Genomic DNA, 20444 nt, shown 5'->3' with positions numbered 1-20444 from the left:
AGGAAGAAGGGAGGGAGGAAGGAGAGAGAGAGAGAGAGAGAGAGAGAGAGAGAGAGAGAGAGAGAGAGAGAGAGAGAGAGAGAGAGAGAGAGAGAGAGAGAGAGAGAGAGCGGCGCGCGCTTAAGTTCATTCACTGGCTTATTTATTTGATTAACCGAGTGAGACGTGGGGACTGGCCCACACCCCTGACCACCACCTCAGGCCACCTCCACTCCAAAAACCAAATTCTTAAGAAGAACGTCTGACATCAAGGTAACATCCCTTTAGGTTGTAGTGGGGAGTGCATTTTTCCCCCCGGGGATGGGGGGGGTGAGGAGAGGCGCTTCTAGTCCAGGACGTCCCCCGGACTTCTGGAAGGGAAAGTCAGCTAGGCTGTAGCTGCCTGGGTCCCCAAATCTTAGCAGGCAAAAGGTTGAGTCTGGCTCGACCAAGGGGAGAAGATTCTTGGGCTCCCGGGCAGTAATGTCTAGCTGACACACCAGTTTTTTTGTTTTGTTTTGTTTTGTTTTTCTAACAGCACAACCGCATTTCACTGCGTGATCCGCCCCTCTTGCAGAAAGAATGCTGAACGGTACCACTCTAGAGGCAGGTGAGTTCGCTGCAGCTTCCTCAGTATTTTCTTTGCCAATGTTTTCCTGGGTATATGTTCCAGCTAAGAGTGTGCAGAGAGACAGGGGGGCGGGATTGATTTTGTGTATGACCCAGTATGTTTCTGGGAGCATGTTTTCGTTGAGTGGATGAGTGAACGGACCGTATTTGTCTTAAAATAAAGCTACGCTTTGGAGCCTAGACAAGATTTTGGCTTCCTGGAACCTGCCCACCCCCCGACCCCACCCCCGCCCCCGCCCCGAGTTTTTGCTCTTTTCTTCAATGCCATTGACTTTCCTTTGAGTCTAGGGTCAGGGCTCTAGGCAGGGCTTAGGGTATCATGGGGCCTGAAGAAAGCACAGTCACTAGAGACTTGTGACCCTCTGTGGAGCTGCCCCGTGTCTCCTTGATAGAAACAAGTACCTTGTAGGGCTTGAATGGCAACTTATTTTATTCACGTTTTGGTTTTGTTGTTCATCACTAATCCATTGTCCTTCGTAGAAATTTCCAGTTTGTTTTGGGGCTAGGGAGGCACAGCAAGTCCCAGGTAAAAGAGCCTTCAAGTTTCAGAAGCCCAGTATTCTAGATGGGGGTGGTAGCCTTGTGGCTGGTGGAGGTGGGGTCAAGATTCAAGAACTCCGGTTCGAAGATAGCAAGCAGTTGTCACCAGCCTTTGTGGTCCCAGGTGTTCGTGCACTAACAGGCTGTATGTAGAGTTGCTTGTCCTTAACCCGCGGTGTAGACTGCTGTCCCAGAGAACAGCAGGCAACAGTGTGAGTGCGGGCCCCTGGACTGAGGCTTCTGCGGAGAGTAGCATCTCCCAGGCTCCTGCAGCCCCGACTCTGAAGGCTGGGCTCACTTGCACTTCTAGAGGAAAGCTTGACTCCTAGGTCTGAATCCGAGGTGCTTTGTGATGCAGAAGCAGACTGGACCTGCCAGTATTATTTGGAGGGAGGTTTGCTCAAAGAAAGCTATCCAGAGAAAGGTTTGGGCACTCGCCGGCCCATCTGCTCACCTCTAACAGGGAGCAGCCCTATCTTCCAAGGCCGGTTGGCACCACCAATGAAAAGCAGGGCTGCTAGCTTCCTAACACCTCTGACTTTTCTTGGATACCCCCCACGTGCCAGAACCTAGACAAGATCTCCAAAGTTTTACGTTTTCAACCAACGGTGTTCTTAGGATCTGAAGAAAAAGAACTGGACCTTCTAATGACCAAACACTGGATCAGGATTATCAAAACTCAGGTCTAAAGAGACCTAGAGTCACTTACAGCTAAATGATGAGCATTTGCTGGGTTATTTTCTTCTCTAGAGCCTAAAGCCACGCAGATATTGGAGCGAACCAGGGCACCTCTATTTTTCCTCCTCTACCCCCAACTCCCCAGGGAGTCAACTAAGCCAGGGACCTTTTCCCAGGCAGGACTGCCTGAATGGAGACAGTAGTCCTTCCTTCTTCCTATGCCCTTATGGAAATGCTGTAATCTGGTACATTAGATACCAACCCTCTATTTCATTAGAACCCAGGCTTCCACTTTACTGAAAGTTCTAACAATAGCCCTATGGATAGCCACAGAACAACAACAAAACCACCCAGTAGCTTTCCTATTCTGGGTGAGGAGGGCAGTGCCAGGCCCGGGAATCTGCCCCTCTATCTCTACTAAAACCTTGGGTTTGGAAAGAAGACACCAGATCCTACTGTGAATGCGGGCCATGCAGTCTCCAGTGTGCAGCTGTCCTGCCGATGGTGGTGAGGGCTTAGTCTCTGGGATTGAACTTCTAGCTCTCCAGTGTGTACCACCCATTCAGCCTGAAATTGGGAGGGAGAGAAACACTTCCTGGGTGAGAGGAGTGTTTTTACCCAGCCATGCTGCCAGGATGCTTTTCCTATTTAAACACGGAGAGTGAAGAAAAGGAAGGTAAGCTGGGCTCTTACCAGACTCTTAAGGCTCCTAGACAAAAAGGCAGCATGTCCCTGTGTCACAGGCCACCTAACCCTCTCCTCCTTCAGGGCTTCCTTTTGAGGAACTTTGAGAGAAGAATAGGACCTATAGGGAGCTATTTTCCCAGAACTAGCCAGAACCTCCCAGCCTCATTCCCACCTTTTCCAAAGACTTCCTGCATCCTCAGTGCAAGAAAAAAAAAATCTTGGCTTTTGGCTTTTTATATGGGAGTGGCCAATCCCTGCTGGCCCTGGGATGTATTACTGGAGTTTTAGAGAAAGAATAGTCCTGGGTAGTTTTCAGCTAGGAATAGGACTGCAGAAAGGTCCTCTACTCTGCTTGCAATTGCAGATGAGAATCTCTTTCCCCCACACCCCCTGCTCTTGCTGGACAGAGCAACATCCAACATCCAAGGTCAATTCCAAACACTTCTATTTGAAAGTGGGGAGTGTTTAGGTAGAGTGGGCTACTGGTCCTATATTTATTTTCTACTTCTAGCCTCCTTGGGTTAATTGACTACTTCTTTGGGTAGACCCCTCCTCTTTCTCCTCCTCCTTGGGCTCTGAGTCAGTTTAACTGCAGACTTGTATGAAGGCAATCTGCCCTTTGTGAGTAGACCTGCTGTCTCTGAAAGGGCCCCTGACCCAGCCCTCTCCGTGGGGCCCTTCCTGTGTGCACGTGGGTTTAGAGAGCTCATTGATTTCCATCCAAAGGGGCTAATTACATTACTTACAGTAAATAACCCTCCTGCTGCCAGGTAGAGCTGCCAAAATGGGGAGGGGGGTCTCCAGCTTAGTTCACTTGATTGGCTTCATTTTTTGTGTGAAATTGTGTTTTATGAGCTGTATTCTGGCACCCAGAGGACCCTAAAAGCGTCCACTCTGCAAATAACATTATTTTGACCCGGAGGGGGAGGAAAGTGGGGAAATAGTGGAGACTTGAGTTTCACGAAGATGCGACCCCAGGAGCCTCCGAAAGCAAAGCTTTGGGACAGGAAGTTAGGCTGCTGCATCAGGGGTTGTTTCCTCCTAGTCAGTCCTTCTCCGTCTCCTTCCTTCTCTCCGTCCTTCCTAAGTCCCCCTCTCACTCACACGGTTCCTTTATTTTCTCATTTCTGCCTTTCCTTCGTTAATCTCCCTTTCCACTTTCTTCTCCTTAGCCTGCCTTCCTTTCAGATTGGGCTAAAGTTCCACGTGGAGCTGCCTGGGCGGAGGGAGGCGGCGGTGCTGCGGGGTGCGGCTGCAGCTTTCTAGACGGAAGCCCCGATGCTCCCCGGCAAGGCAAGGCCGCAGAGTGCCGGTGAAGCGGAGCGGCGATCGCTGAGAAAGGAGCGGGAGCGGCCAGGCTTTCTTCCCTTTCGGATTAAGTTCCCGTCGCTGCTCCTAGGCACCATCACGATTCTAGGATATATATATATATATATATATATATATATATATATATATATATATATATATATATTTTTTTTTTTTTTTTTTTCTGGCTGTTTCAGTGAATCCACAATATCAGAGTATTGTGGTATTGTGGACACTTACTTTTTAATGGGTCCAGAGGGATGGGAAGGGCCGAGCTAACAAGAACAGAGGACAACGGAACAATACCATATCTTGTGAGGAGCAGTCTGCCATCCTGCCTGTTAGTTCTCACTTCCCCGCCCCCACCCCAGCCTCTTTCACACCCTCCTAAGGGTGCGGAGCTCTGGCGGCTATTGCTGGTCGTCCTACCCCACTCGGGTGTCCAGTTCACCCAAGTCCTGTGCACGGTGATGCATTTCAAAGGGGACTCTAGAATCTCCAAGAGTTTACCTTCAATCTAGAATTAGATAAAAGAGTAAGCCACTCCTCGGACCAAGGTTCTGTTAAGTATCAAAACCGTGTCCTGACCTTTACACTCGAAAAATTTAGTATATATGTATTTATATACACAGATACACACATATATATTTATGTATCTATATACATATATATGTATGTATATATATATATATATATATATATACATATACAAATACATATGTGTGTGTGAAAGTATTACTCAGAAAAGTAGGCTCTCCAAGTCTCTTTTACACTTTGGTGGACATCTCAGAGCCCAGGGCACTGCCTGCCCTCAGGAAGGTTAGGTGAACAGACAACTGTCACAAGAGAGCTTTTAATAAGTAAGTTAAGAAGAGATGGGAAGGAAGGGAGTATGCATTAAAAGTTCCGCGGAGTGCTTCAAAGTGTGTGTGTGTGGGGGGGTGTATACATTTCTGGTGACAGCCTTGTAAAATGGGAATTTTAAAGTCTGTAGATGAGAAGGAAAGTTAAGGTTTGGAGCGGTTGTTTGTGTACCCCTGGCCAGGGTCGGATGAACTAGGATCAGATGAGGCTGACAGGCCCTGTCTTCTGCTCCATCCAGGATGCGGACAATAAGGGCCCCCTTACTGCTTTAAAACATGACTAATGGGAACTCTTGGAAGGATGTGTGCTTGAGGGTGTGTGTGTGTGTGTGTGTGTGTGTGTGTGTGTGTGCAGGCGCGCATGTGGGGAGGGGGTAAGGGCCCCCTCCTTCTGCCTCCCCCCCAGTCCCCCACCCCTTTGTAATGTTTGTCCCTGCTTGCCCATCACCAGGGGGTTGAGAGGAGGTATGACAGGTCTTTGTTGTCTGAATAAAAATCCGTGGCAGCTCCTGGGAGAGGACTCCTCCTACTAAATTATCAAAAATGGGCTGGCTTTAGTCTCTTAACAAATTGGACAGAGCTACGGCTGAGCAGTCCCCAACGCAACCTACAGGCACTGGGAACTTGCAGGCAGCCGGGGACCGCTGAATATAGCACTTCGTTTTCTTTCTTTGTGTTCAAAACTATTTTTCTTTCTTCCTTAGATTTTGTTTTTCTCCACCCCAACCCCCCTCGGCAGTTGTTTTCCATTAGTAACTCGATCTCTCACTGCAGTAAGATTTTGCCTGTTTTCCCCTCCGTCCGCGTTTGTTTGTTTTCTGCTCATCTCCTTCTGGAAAACGCTGGACACCCCTCTCCCGCCTCCTTGTTCTTTTGCCCCAGTCTTTTCCCTCCCAAGTAGAGCTATTTCTACTCTGTCGTTCTTCTTTTCTCTCCTGTTCCTGTCCCCACGCGTTTCTACGCTCCTCCGCCGCGCAGCCCTGTGCGGTCGCCTTTGCCTCTTCACTCGAATGAACTGAGAGCCCCAGGCGTGTGTTTATGGAAATAGTGGGGTGCCGAGCCGAAAACAATTCGTGTCCTTTCCGCCCCCCAGCCATGCTCTTCCACGGAATCTCCGGAGGCCACATCCAAGGTATCATGGAGGAAATGGAGCGCAGATCCAAGACCGAGGCCCGTCTGGCCAAAGGCACTCAGCTCAACGGCCGCGACGCGGTAAGGACCAGCCCCGGCGCGGCGCTCGCCGGGGAAACTGCGAATCTCCGGCCCGCTCAGGTTGGGGATGGCGGGTCCCGGGGACGTTTGCCTAGGGATGCTCGCTAGGTTTTCACCAGAGGCGTGCTTGCTAGGTAAGGTTCCCTTTCCGAATCGAGGTGTCTGGGACGTTGCAGTGTTGAGCTCTCCAGCCTTTGTATAGCAGCTGATCGCAAGCGGGCCTTGGAAGGAGCGGGCGGGCTCCCTACCAGCCACAAACTCCAGTCTCTCGCGACTCGGCCGCCAGGCTGGATCCTCCGCCCCAGGGCAAGCCTTGGTGCAGGTAATAGGGGACCACTTGCCAACACCGCGGCGTCCTTGACAGGCTGGAGCCGTGGGAAAGAAGACCAGACCTTCAGAGTAGACTCCCAACGCCCTGGTGTTTCCAATTCTTTGGACTCTCAGAGCTCAGCATCGGAAACCAGAGATTGTTAGGGACTCTGCATGCCTGTTCAGCTACCCTGGTCACAAAATTGCGTTTCTCTTCCTTACGGGGCGGGTGTATTGGATAGTGGGAAATCAAATAAAATGCGATGGAGAGGCTTCCTAGTCTAAAAGCAAGAACATGAACCCTACAACCCCAAGATACGCGCTCAACTATTGCTGTTCTGTTGGTGTAAAAGCAGTTATGTCTTCCTGAAAGTATTAGTAACCTAAACATGTCCCCTTTCCGCTTATGGACATGACGGGGTCGGGGGGGGGGGGAGGACCAACAGAAGTCTGCAGAGATGATTTCGGGCAAAAGTGTTGTGTAGACTCTCTGTATCACAGGGTGGACTGTAGCTCAAACTGGCGCTAGACAATCAGCGAGGTTTGGGTTAAATAACCCACTATCGCATTTGTACAGTTAATTCAGTGAATCCAATATCGGAGTAAACGGTGAAATGTATTCTTCCCACGCCGCCAACATGTAATAGGGGCCGCCCGGACTCTTTCTGCTAGCCCGAGGAAAGGGTTCAGCGGGGGAAGTTCTTTGTAAGTTTAATGGCTATTTTATTTTAAAAGCGGCGACTACATCCCGACTGGGAGCCTCAGAATGAGTTTTACCGCCGCCTTAGCTGGACTGATTCGTGACCTAGGTCTTAGTTTGGGAATCAAAACTTCAAAATAATTATTTGTGCTGTTTATGCTGGCTCGAGAAAAGATCGAACATCCAGAAAAGAATGGATGGGGGGGGGGGTCCAATTCTTTCGGGACAGGCACAGGACAGAAATTCTCGTTCTCGCCAGCGATAGGGCGACGGCCTTGAACGGAGAGAACAGCAAGATCTACTAAGTATGTCCAAATCACAACGACGGCCAAATTATTCCGCCTATAAAAAATTAGAAAAAAATAGAATTATATATAGTATTGTTTGTGTAAAAAAAGATCCGCGTACTTCAGAATTCCAGTTCTCAACACCCCCCCCCTTTTTTTTATTCTATTTTGTGTATTGTTTGAAAGTCACACATTTTTAGCCTTAGTTACTTTCCTTCTGGAGCGCCCATAAAAACATCCCGCAGGCTCTCAGCAAGCTCAAGATATGGAGATGTTTTTCAAGTCAAGGGGCTAGGAGGCTCGGGACGCTAAGAAGGGGAATTGAACATTGACAAGGGAGACATTGGAAATGTTTCCCCACTCTTGCTTTTGTGTGCTGTGGCCCTTGATGCGCTCCGGTTTGCGCTGGGGATTCGTTCCACCAAGACACCCCGGGTGGTGCGGCAACGCCCCGAACTCCCCAACCCCCTTAGCCTTGTCTTGTGCTTACTTCACAGGGTATGCCCCCACTCAGCCCCGAGAAGCCTGCTCTGTGCGCCGGCTGCGGGGGCAAGATCTCCGACAGGTACTATCTGCTGGCTGTAGACAAACAGTGGCACCTTAGGTGCCTGAAGTGTTGTGAATGTAAGCTGGCCCTGGAATCTGAGCTCACCTGCTTTGCCAAGGACGGTAGCATTTACTGCAAAGAGGATTACTACAGGTACTCCACCCCCAACACCCATTCACACACCCCTCTAACCCAACAGACCTGACAGAACCACTGCGGGAATCCCCTGGTTCCTTCTCTGTCCCCATTTTTGGCTCATTCAGGGTACAGGGTTTTTGTTTGTTTGTTTGTTTGTTTTGGTTTGTTTTGTTTTTTTCTGAAATGGGGGAAGTGTGTGTGCTCCATTGGTGAGGATATGTGAGAGGGACCCCAGGGTGTAGTTGGTTTTATCAGGGTTCTCAGCAATTCATAGCTCCCTGGAAAAATCTGAGAGAAGAATAAATGGGCCGGTATCAGGTGAAGAAGACACGGTTTTGTTGTTGTTGTCTTGTTTTGTTTTGTTGGTTCCCCCTTAATATGAATTGTTCAATCATTCCTACTGTTGGCCCAGGCAGTAGCAACCAGGTGGGTGACAATGGTCCTGTAATGACTGTGAAAAAGTCACAGAGGCCACCGCTCCTGAAATGGCTAGTCAGAACCAGATCGAACAAAAACCAAACAACCAAAGAAACAGAAAGCAAAGTAAAACAAAACAAAAGAAGCAAACAACAACAACAACAACAAAAAGAAACGAACAAACGAACAAAAACCTGAAGAAACAAACAAGAAACAAGCTACCCAAAACACCGACAAAACAAAAATCCCAGCTGGTTGGGAAATGTTTGTGGAAGTGATCTAGCTCCCCTCTAAGCAGAAGCAGGAGGGGTGCTAAAAGGATAGCCCTTTCTCTGCGGAATTACCATTTTTTCTGGGATGCCAGGCACACTCAATACATGAAAGAGTGGTACTATTTTGTCATCAGAAAGATCGGGCTTTTTCATTTGGCATTACAATTTAATATTCTTTCAATAGTGCTGTGAATTGGCCAGTTCAGAGTTTCGTTTGTTTGCTTAAAAAAAAAAAACATTGAAGCTAAATTCCCGGCTTTTCGGGCTTTAATGTACGGATTCACTAGGACCAGAGTAGGTCATCAGCAAGGAAAGCTGATCCAAAGAGGCCCTCAGCCAGAACTCCCCAGCTAGTCTTCCACCCACCCCCACCCCCCAGTGTAGACTAGGCCCTGGTGCTGCGAATGGGAATTAGGTCCTCCGTGTACCAGCAGGTTCCCTGATTCTCCTGTTTGCTTCCAGAAGGTTCTCTGTGCAGAGATGTGCCCGCTGCCACCTTGGCATTTCCGCCTCGGAGATGGTCATGCGTGCCCGAGACTCTGTCTACCATCTGAGCTGCTTCACTTGCTCCACTTGCAACAAGACCCTGACCACGGGTGACCATTTCGGTATGAAGGACAGCCTGGTGTACTGCCGTGCACACTTCGAGACCCTCTTGCAAGGGGAATATCCACCTCAGCTGAGCTACACGGAGCTGGCGGCCAAGAGCGGCGGCTTGGCTCTGCCTTACTTCAATGGCACCGGCACAGTGCAGAAGGGGCGGCCCCGGAAGCGGAAGAGCCCAGCTCTGGGAGTGGACATCGTGAATTACAACTCAGGTGGGCCCCTAACTTTACCCACCCTGACAGCTCAGATCTCACACCGCTGGAGGAGGATTTGGCGGTGCGGGTTCTGCTCCAAGACCAAGTCACCAAGACAGTGCTTTGCCTAACAGGACCTGGTTCTCAACGCACCCCCCTCTCAGTCCGAAGAAAGAAGTAAAGGAGATGGAAAGGGAGAGAGGATGGGTTATTGGTTATTGAGCTTGTGGGGCTTTATAACCATGAGGCCGAAGTGACTTCCCCCCAAACAGGCAAAGCCAAATCCTTGTTACCCATTAGTTAATGAGCCCATTAGTTTCTGGCTCTCAGTTGGAGCAAAACAGCCCCGGGGCAATTCCTTTGTTGGAGCCAAATTATAGATCCTGGAGGAGGTTTTCCTAAATAGTTAATGGGGGGGAAAGAAAAGACTTCAGAGCTCAGCTCCACTCTGTCTAGAGGGGCAGAGGCTGTGGTCACCAGCCCAAAGCTAATCAGCAACATAGTTGGCAAGGGTATTGAAAAACCCAAATCTCTGATCTTGGCAATGAGCAACCTTAGGGTGGGACTCACTTTGCACAGCTGTGCCTCTGGAGGCTTGGGTTTTCATCTAACCTCCTCACTCCCTGCCCGATAGATCATTGGGCCATCCAGACCTCAGATAACCAGAGGACTCTCCAGGTCAAGTCCACTGGGGCAGCTTAGTGTTTCCTCAGGCTGGTTGTCTGCCTAGCGCCAGCCTTCTCCCAAATCAAATCAGAGTAGGGTCCCTAAAGACTTCCTTGCTTTGGAGGAGACACCTATCATTCATCAATCTGCCTCACACACAAGTGAGGCTACTTACTGTTGATAGCCTGTCCCCACTTCAAATCCTTGAGGTCAGGAAGTTGGCAGTCCATGAAGACCTGGGCACAGAGGGAACGAAAGGGGTTCCAGGAAACCCAAACTGGTTTGGGGAAGCCCAAGGAACTTGACTGCTCTCATTTCCTGTGTCCCGGCCCAAACCGATTTGGGAACTCAGCACACACAGGGCACTTGGGCTACTAAAAGTGATAGACTGGTTGTGAGTATCCATTACTTACCATCTTCTAGTTTTCAATGTCTGGTGTGGCATGTGACTTGTAGCTAGAAGATAGTGGAACCATATCCTATTTAAGTGATATGCCCCGAGGTTGCAGACACTGCAAACATCTGGATTGTAAGCCCCACTCTGATTTCCTATTTGTCAGGTGGTCCTGGGCAGGTGTGTTCCTTAAACTAGGTTGTGTCCTGGGATTCTCTTCCCAATGTAAAGGAATTCATTTTGGGATGGCACAGAGAGATGACATCCCAGAGAAGAGGAACATGTAGTCCAAGGAGGCTGCATCTGTCTCTAGGGATTTCACATCTGGGCAGCGGCTGGACCATGGGAAAGGGGACAATACAGAGGCTAAGGATCGGCCCATGTCAAGGCAGCAAACTCAGCCCAGAGGTTGGCCAAGAGTGTTAGTGGCTGTGCCTGGCTACACCCTGCCCTGGAGACCCCTGCTAAGAGCTTTGCCTAGGGTCCAATTGCCCAGTGCAGTGCACACTCCATATTCTTTGATGCATGGCACTCAAGGGAAGACAGGCAGGACACTAATTGTTCTTTATTAGTAGAAGAGGACATGGAAATTTCCAGCTACTTACTAAGACCTGACCATGCTACTGGGAGAGGAAAGGAGAGGAGAGGAAAGGAGAGGAGCAGAAAGTCAGTGGGGAAGAGGAAGGGAAGGGAAGGAAAGGGGAAGAGGAAGAGGAAGGGGAAGGAGGGAGACAGGGTTTTAAACAACTAGTAGGAAAGAAGACCTTGCCTGCCCCTGATGAAATCCAGAGGGGTGGGATTTCCAGTCAAACTGGGGGTGAGCTGGGCTGTTTGCTTGCTTCATTTAATCTAATTACCTGAATTCGGTTTTCCCTTGGATCTACATTATGTTAGACAGACCCAAGAAGCTTTCAGAATAAGAGTTTATCTCCACCTGTTTTTTACTTTTCCGAAGATAAATAGAGCAGGGGGGAAATTGCTGGCTTGGATTCTTACTTAGCTCTTAGGGCTGCTCAGTTTGAGTAAGTTGTCCTGTTCCAGGAGTGGAAAAGTCCTTCTCAACATGCACCCCCTTACCTGGATACTCCCATAGGCATGAGCAAATGGTACACATCTTTAAGATTAGGGGAAGAGGGGGTGGGGGAATTGGTTGAAAATAATCTAACCCAATTCACTTCCATTTACAAAAAGTGCGTATGATTCCAATGGTACCTTGTCACAGTCTGATGGAGACGGGGCAGGGGTGTACGGGTCAACAAGTTTAAACCAAGTGAGACATGCAAGTCACCTACATTTTAAGCTCATTAGTTTTAGCATGCTCCGGGTTTTCTACAGCCACTTGTGTTGAGATGTAAAGTGTCATAAAGAACAGCATTAATGGGATCCAAAGAAGATCATACAACGAGTTTTAAAGACATACATAAAACATGACCGGGACCCTCAGATTGTCAGAGAGTCTGTGAGACTTGGCAGACATCAGTTAGTGCTTGTCACCGGGCAAGTGTCTTTTAATGACAATGCTCCTTGCCACCGGGCAAGTGTCTTTTAACGAGAATGCTCCTGGCTCAGTCTACCTCTTTGAACATACTAATCAAATTACTCAGGCTGATGTTTTCGGAAGAGGCATAGGTAACTTATCTGAAATGTTGGATTGAAGTGAAGGCCCACAGAGGTGAAAGAATTAACCTAGGGTAGACATGTCCTCTATGGGTAACTGACCATGAACTAAGAAGCTGGATTTGTGCTATTTCTCAAATCCTCTCTCCTGAGGTTCTCTCCTCTAAATGTGCAAGATTTCTCTTGTTAAATTAGCCTGGCACTGACCCCTAGTGGTCTCCCAGGAATTAGTTAATTCTCAGAAGGTTCCAAACATTTCAGAAACTCCTTTTAGATAGGTGACCATCTCCCAAGCAACCGAATGTAAACCATTTAGCTCCTCACAGTGACAACGTATGTGTAGTTGCAGGTGGAGATTTGAATAGATTTAAAGAGTTATTTGTTCTTAAAATTCGGGGGGGGTATCCCTAAAGCTTAGACACAGGGGAAACAATCACTTGCAAATTTACATAAAGCTTTTGCCATTAAACAAGAAATTTGGATATGCTGACCTAAACTATGGCAAAAATAGATTTCCCTATCATGTTGGATAGTGTAGGGGCAAACATAGCCACATGAGTAACTTATATTGTAAGGAAAACTTGATACACATGTTCTTATACACTGAAGTGGTATGTGGCAGCAAACCCAAGAACGTTTTGTTTTCTAATGCACACAACTGCTATACTGAGTTTGCCACGAGCAAATCCAAACAGAGTATGTGAGAGAAGCAGTTTCCTCAAACCTTATCTTAATTTTTTTATCCTTAGATTCATTTCAAATGATGAATAGCTAGATAGCTAAGTTGGGGATAATATTCATTTTTAGGGAATGTGATCCTGGGAGAGGGGAAATAAGTATGTCCATTATTTAAACATCACGTTAATGTCTCTGTGACCACTGATGTGTTGCTCAGGAAAAGTTGCTCACATAGGCTCGGTCTGATAACTCCTTTGAAGAGGCCTCCGGTGAATGGAATGAACCTCTTTGACCATTTGCTGAGGGTATATTTGTAATCTGGCTGTGAAATATGGCTCGGTTTATTGGAGATAACCTACTTTTATAGTCGCAAGATACTGATTCATCCATCTGAGGATCTGAAAGTGCAATTCCGAAGACTATTTGAAGTTGACGTATCCTCACTGGGATGAAGTAGGGTAAAATGTAAAACACGTTCGCTCCGTTATCTGTGGGAAAGTGTGTCCATTCTGGCTTAGGAAGTTTAAGCTCAAAGTTTGGCAGTGTACATCTGACTTGGACACTACCCCCACCCAACTTTGTACTAACAAGAGCTTGTCATTTCTTGGTGAACAAACATCTCAGACTTGTTGAGTCCACAGCCTTGTTTTTGGCTTAGGGAACCCACTGGAGAACATGACACAGTCCTTTTCCTCAGGGGACTCAGGGACACCTGCTCTTTTGTATGACCGCTTACCCATATCTCCCTCAACCTTTGTGTCTTAGGACACACAAAAGGCCATAATTCATTTTATTTTATTTGGGATAATTTCTCACTAAACGAGTTTTTAAATTTTATTTTTAAAGTAGGTTTCTTGATTGATTACCACAATATATACGCTGCTTTCTGGGCACATTTGTGTATATAGACACACTGACTGGCTAGAAAAGTCTGAAAGAAATTCTAACCAGAGCCTGGAAGGCGGACAACATTGTAAAAAAAGGAGACGGGTAAGACTGAGAGATGTCCCTACCCCCTTTTGAGATTTAAGGTATTCTTTCATAATGGCATGCTCAGGCTGATTTTAAATAATTCATCGAAGCACAGGGTGGTCAGATCTGACAATACATCAGATAAATATGTGGAATAAGCTTTTAACGAACCAAGTGAGTTTGCAGAGAGGTAAATCAGTAAATATTACTAAAATGTTTCACCTTGTAGTCACACGCCTTGTACAGAACCAGGAAGTGGCTTCAAATATGAGGAGCTGTTACATCCCGAGAATGAAGACTTTCCCCCTGATTTAAAGTTTGACTTATTTTTCCCCTGGTGCCAAGGAGGATTTTCTAGGAGCAGAGGAGATGCTGCCTTCTCACTGTCCGGCCAGTGAGTGACACAGCTCACAGCTGACTCACACACATCCAGAACACAGAGGACCAAGCTGGATAGAAAGCATCAGTGATGTCTCAGCAGTGAGCTGTAGGGAGTGCTTCAGGCATGAGTGAAGAGAAGGCAGGGCTCAATTTCCTTCAAAAATACTTACTAGAATAACTCCAAGGGAAAAGTGTTTTCTTCCTGGCATAGCCCAAGCTAACCCAGTTATAGCTAAAACTCTTCAAATACAATTCTCTTATGATCCTCTAAGACATTCAAAACACAAAGGTCATTTTCTCAAGTCTCTTCATTTTTCCAACCATGTTCTTCTTCCTGGTTGAGAAAGCTCTATTATCTGTGTAAGAAAATGGTCTAGGTCATTCCTTAGGTGTGTGTGCATGTGTGTGTGTGTTGAGCTGTTAGATAACTTGAAGCCTGAGACCTGAAACGTACATTTTCCATATTCATCATAATAAAGAACAGTGCCCTCACACAGTACTTGGGAATCAAGAAACAGGCAAACATGTTTTTTCAAAAAACCCCGTGAGTGTGGACACCTGGGTGAAGATTCACATACACTATCAGAAATACGTTTTGTCTCCCCCTCCTTCTCCTCCTCCTTCATCTCCTCCTCCTCCACCTCCTTCACCTCTTCTGAAGTTGTTCTTCCTCTTCCTATTTCCTCCACCTCAACATTTTCTACTGAGCACCAAGCACAGGAAAGGATTTAACTCGTGTTTTCTATTATACAAACCATCTGTGTCCACATAGCCTAGGTTAGCTGGCTGTAGCCACTGTCTTCTCGTCTAGATGTCATTCACCACTGGGGCGGCAGCCTTTTGCTTTATGAAGGCAGCATTATTATAAACCCTGCATCCTTTAAGCCGGTGTAGAAGTTTCCACTGAGCAGTTGTTTGTTCACTGTTGCTGCAACAGGTTGTAACGAGAACGAGACCGACCACTTGGACCGGGACCAGCAGCCTTACCCACCCTCACAGAAGACCAAACGGATGCGAACTTCTTTCAAGCACCACCAGCTTCGGACCATGAAATCTTACTTTGCCATCAACCATAACCCAGATGCCAAGGATCTCAAGCAGCTTGCTCAGAAAACAGGCCTGACCAAAAGAGTTTTGCAGGTAAGACACATCCATCATTGGCTTTGTTTATATCTCCTCCCTTCCCCCCTGACAGCGACTAGTTCTCTTCCCTAATTACTTGAACATGGCTATTTCCTATTCTACTTCTTACTCGGCTCCTTCCTTAGTTATCTTCCTAAGGGGACTTCCTGGAGGGAACTCAGGGAATTCACATTGTCCCTACAGATTGAGAGGTGGGGCTCCAAAGCCTCATTGCTGTAGAAATGGCATTGACTTTATTTAAACAAGTATTGCCTGGAGAAATATTCACTCAAGTGGGGTTTAATGTACTAGTTTCTAAGGATCTAAGTCCCATATCCACAAATTCCCAACAGCCCACTCATATGTTATGACTTTCCTAATTCAGGTGGCTCACCCCTAGCCCTTGAGCAGTCAAAAATAAAGTTAGTATCTCAGACAGCAGTTGGAGTAGGAATTTTTGTTGTTGTTGTTGTTGTTTTCTTTTACCTAGTCGTAATTAAAAAGCCGGAGTTTTTCCTGTTGTTGAATTGCTTCCTCAGACTTTTGGGAAGAGTTGTAAAATTATACAGGGTTGCCGTGAGTGACCTGCCATCTCCTTCTCCTCAGTGACCAATAGCAGGCAGTTTCTGCTCTCCTTTGTCTCTCTGGTAGTTTGGGGTCTGTGACTGGGAAGAATTTTACTGTTGGACAGCATTTGTCAGGTGACAGACTAGCAAACAGCCTAAACTCTCTGGTGTTCCTCTCAAGTCCTACTTCGAAACACTCTTAAGTGACCCTGTTTTCCCCTGTTCTTTTGAGGGATGGTGTATTTCCCCCTAGTCTCCATACTTTTGTTTCTGAGATATCTCTGTTCCAGCATCAGTTATCCCAAGCACATTTAATTCAGAAATATGTAAATTAAAGGAGTATAAATCTATTCTGCTACCGGAATTAGTTCATTTTGAAAGAAGTAGAAAAAGTCTACTTTCCTTCCAAGAAAAAGAAAATTATATCTAAAAGGAGAAATAGAGAAAAGAAAAGAAAAAGAGAAAAAGAAAAAAAAAAGGAAGAGAGAAAAGAACTTAAAAAAAATCGATAAAGAAATCAATTGGGATTGGTTTGCAGGTTTGGTTCCAAAACGCACGAGCCAAATTCAGAAGGAACCTTTTGCGGCAGGAGAATGGGGGTGTTGATAAAGCTGACGGCACGTCGCTTCCGGCCCCGCCCTCAGCAGACAGCGGCGCTCTCACTCCACCCGGCACTGCGACCACTTTAACAGACCTGACCAATCCCACTGTCACTGTAGTGACAACTGTGACCTCTAACATGGACAGCCACGAATCCGGAAGCCCCTCACAAACTACCTTAACGAACCTTTTCTAACATTGGTTTTTTTTTTTTTTTTTTTGTTTTGTTTTGTTTTTTAAAAAAGGATTCTTCCTCTTTTTATTATAATTCTAATATTATTATTTTATTATTTACAAGACTTTTTTTTCCCTTCTCCTAACCCACAAGATATTTGGGGAATAAAATAGCAGCTTGGTGTGTAGCTTCTACACCACTTGGCTATGAGTTTACAGCGCTGTCGCTTTTAAGTGAACAAGTTTGGTCTGCAAGATGTATTTGACCTTTTTTTTTTCCTCTAATCAGTTTTTTTTTTTTTTTTTCAGTTGGTAAGGGAAAATTTTGAATCATTCTAATAAGTGCCTCTTAAAATTGTATGTTACTTATTTCCAGAATCTCGAAGGGAAAAAAAAGAATGATATTACAATGGGTAAAATATATTCCTGTTCCTGTGACCAGGTTATTAATGAACCAGACACTTAATTGTTTTTTTAATATTACAGTTAAAAATTTATATTAAAAAATTTAAAAAGCAAATATACTATTACTGTTTATCTTGAACTACTAGTTCAAGTTAAGAATATAATTAAACAGAAACATTAATATCAATTTTAAATGGTAATGATTAACTGGGTGGGCAGTTTAACTCAGGAATGTGACTTCCTGCTGTTAGAGCTGTACAGCCCCTTCCAATCTTTATTGCCTTTCCAAAAGAAAAACATCTTAAGCTCCCAGATAATTACACTTAGAATTTGAAAATCTATATTTTTGACCTCCCAAAACACACACACACACACACACACACACACACACACACACATACACACACACATACACACATACGCACAAATAGAAAAAAACCTGTCTCTGAAACTATTTTTTCTGTTTTTCTGTTTTTTTTCCCTAGAGAAATGGAAATAAGCAAAATATAATTTTTTAAGAAGTAAAATTATTGGCATAATTTAATTAATAGTTAATTAATTGGCTTCAGCTGTACCATGATATTGTATCTGACATTCTACGTGTGTCCTTTTTTTTTCTAAACCAACTTAGTAAACTAATACCAACAATGAGAACTATTTGTTTTTTTTTTTTTTCTTTATTTTACTTTGGCACAGGTTGATTTATGTATAAAGTCTTTTTTAACATTACATATGTGAAGTTGTGACTCTTAAAGTAGATAAACTCAGAAGCCTTGTGGATGCCAAGCTGACATATTTCCTAGTTTACAGTAGCAGTTTTTTTTTTTTTCATTGAATTTAAGGTGAAATCTTTAACGGTCTGGGCAGTGGTGAATGTTCATCTATCTGCTTCTGTTGTAGTTAAAAACAAAACAAAACAAAACAACTAGATTTGTGGATTTCCTAAAATAATAATAATAAAAAGAAGTCAAGATCTATGTCTTGCTTTAATGGATTGTTAAGAATAGCTTTGCACATACTGCCCACTTTTTTGCACCCCTTAAATCTCCTCTGGTGGTGGAAGAGGCTATTTAATAGATTTTAAAGGTGGTTACATTATCGACAGTTCACTGCCCACATTAAAGTGCATTATTGTAACTTTTGCTCAGGGTCTTTAGAAAATTAGCACAGAAAGTAGCTTATTTTTAAAAATAAAAGACGGAAGAGAAGTTAACACTGTAACAGAAGAAAAGTGTGATTGCCATTATATATTTAGCAAGTGTGGTCATCTTCTGTGGAGCTTAAATCTTGACCTTTCATATTTCTCTTACATTTTGGGCATTTACCACTAACCAGACCAAACAATCTTGGTAAGGCTGAGTTCTTATTAACACACTTTTACAGGTAAAAAAAAAATTGATACTTATAAATTTTGTTCTTTGACAGAACAATATATGGTACTACAGATCTACTTTATTAAGTAGACTAATTTTAACTCAGTTCTCCTATGTGCCTTATGATATAACTTGGAAGTAAGTTTGTGAAGAATCAGGATATATGTGTTGTTTGTTAAATTAACTGTTAACCCTTTCGACACCTCACTAGTTTTGTACTGTCTTACCTCTTATTTCTGAAACTCTTTTTATGGTGTATCCTGTTAGAGGAGACAAACATGTCATAGAAAGCAGTTGTGCACTCTTTCAAAAATAGTTGATAAATTCAATAATCTTATATATTGAGCTTCGTGTTTATAGTACAGTAAGTGGTCTAGCAAAATTGTCCATGTTCCTTTGTTTATTGATAAATGCATTGTATAGAAACTATTTCCCCTAAATATTTATGGACCAAACAATTGTGATATATCCTATTAAATTTGTGTGAATAAACCATTTTGAATCTAAGGAGTTTTATTTCCCATCAATTTTATTTAAGTTTTACTTGCATTAGTTTGTTTTCAATATCTATGTGTAAAAGCTAAGAAATAGCAGCTCAATTAAAAAATTCAAACAGACAAATAGTTCATAGGTTTCTAAACTTCTGATTCATATCAAATGCACACATCACTGTATATAAAATATGACTCAATCTTGAAATACTCTTAAATATTCATTTTTATAATAAAAGTAATGCCCCACTGATTTGACTCAGTTCAATTTTTAGAGTTAAAATGAATAAGCAGACCTGTAGTTGCATGAAAAGAAAAATATGATTAAGATTTAGTATCAGGTCTATTGAGCACAAGTGGATATTTGTAAATCTAAATAGAAATTGCAGACCCCTAAAAGCCAAGTTGCTCTGTAGTTAATAAATTGTCACTATGATTTTTTTTCAGGGAGAACAAATCTTGGGGCATTACAGCCAAACATCCCGACGTTTGAAAATTCCCTAAAGTATTAAAAGAAGGGGAAAAGTTTGATCGGAAATCCACTGCAGTGAAGACAAAGACACTATTAGGTTATGATAATCATACATTTAAAAATTTATTGAACCAAAAGAGAGAGAGAGAGAGAGAGAGAGAGAGAGAGAGAGAGAGAGAATGAGACTTAAGTGTCATTTATTGAATGTTAACAAAACCTGTTCTTTATGATGTCTGACACAAATGAAGGCTTAGCCTCCTGTGGTTTAACAGAAGAGCGAGATAAGCCATGTCTAAAACCAGAGCAATCCGGCAGTAATACACCCTCCCCACGTTTGGAGAAACTTACCACCGAAACAATTCCACACATTTGTCAAGCACAATAGCTGTAAAATAAAGTCCAAGGACATCCATCCCATCTGCTTGCTAATGTGTATCAGTCCTACCTGTTAATGGCATTTTCCAATTGTAAATTCAGAAACTAACTTTTACTCTTCAGTGAGAGAATAGGGTGAAGCCCAGTAATTTTAGTACTATTGTCTCTACTTCCTTTCTAAACAGAAGGCTCTGCATGCACTTTTGCATCTGTCACCTCTAGTGTACTCCTCTGTAATGATGACTTTGCTGTTTCCTGTATGCTAAATAGCTTTCATTAATAAACATTTTATTTGATGCAAATATAGTTAACTTTATGTTAAGCACATAGTGTTGAAGTTGATTTTGAGCACTGTCTTAAAGAGGCAGGACAGTACACTTATAGCTTGTGATGCCCAGGAGAAAAGACCCAGACTGGAGAATGAGGTGAAATTATTATTTTTTAACTTTTTGTGGATTGTTTTCACTTACTACATTTAGTTGTCACATGGATGAAAATGAAAGAGTAAGCCCAAATTACAACAAAAGTAAACATCAGAATAAATTATTATGTAAAATTTTAGCAACCATTTTTAGATTCTAGGGTAACATTTATAGAGTCTCTGGGAGTTTACATGATCACTATGCAATGAGCAAATTTATTGAAGTATACAAGTATATTCTGAGCTCTGACATTTTGTTCTTTGTGTAGTTCAGGGTGCGCAAGGCATCAGAAACAAGGGACCAATAGGAAAGAAGAGCAACTATTTAGGGACAGGGCTTTGTTTCCGCTGTTAAAGGGAATACTTGAAG

At 44.3% G+C, this 20444-nt stretch overlaps 1 protein-coding gene across 4 annotated transcripts; it reads left to right on the top strand.

Annotated features, from left to right (window-relative positions):
• Positions 1-561: 561 nt before the first annotated feature.
• Positions 562-19310, top strand: LHX9 (LIM homeobox 9; the record flags this gene model as incomplete). Of its 4 annotated transcripts, none has more annotated exons than XM_080917763.1 (6): positions 562-589; positions 5779-5897; positions 7691-7893; positions 9030-9385; positions 15013-15215; positions 19254-19310. In XM_080917763.1, 6 exons carry the CDS (start codon positions 562-564, stop codon positions 19308-19310), a joined length of 966 nt encoding a protein of 321 aa, XP_080773889.1. The 4 variants fall into 4 exon arrangements, with proteins under 4 accessions (XP_080773889.1, XP_080773887.1, XP_080773888.1 ...); XM_080917761.1 differs by lacking the exon at positions 19254-19310 and adding an exon at positions 16302-16559; XM_080917762.1 differs by lacking the exon at positions 562-589 and having other exon boundaries at positions 5724-5897.
• Positions 19311-20444: the final 1134 nt, after the last annotated feature.

This window comes from Micromys minutus (genome assembly GCF_963924665.1).
Source record: "Micromys minutus genome assembly, chromosome: 6".
NCBI lineage: Eukaryota > Metazoa > Chordata > Mammalia > Rodentia > Muridae > Micromys > Micromys minutus.
This window is presented reverse-complemented; position numbering and strand designations above follow the sequence as displayed.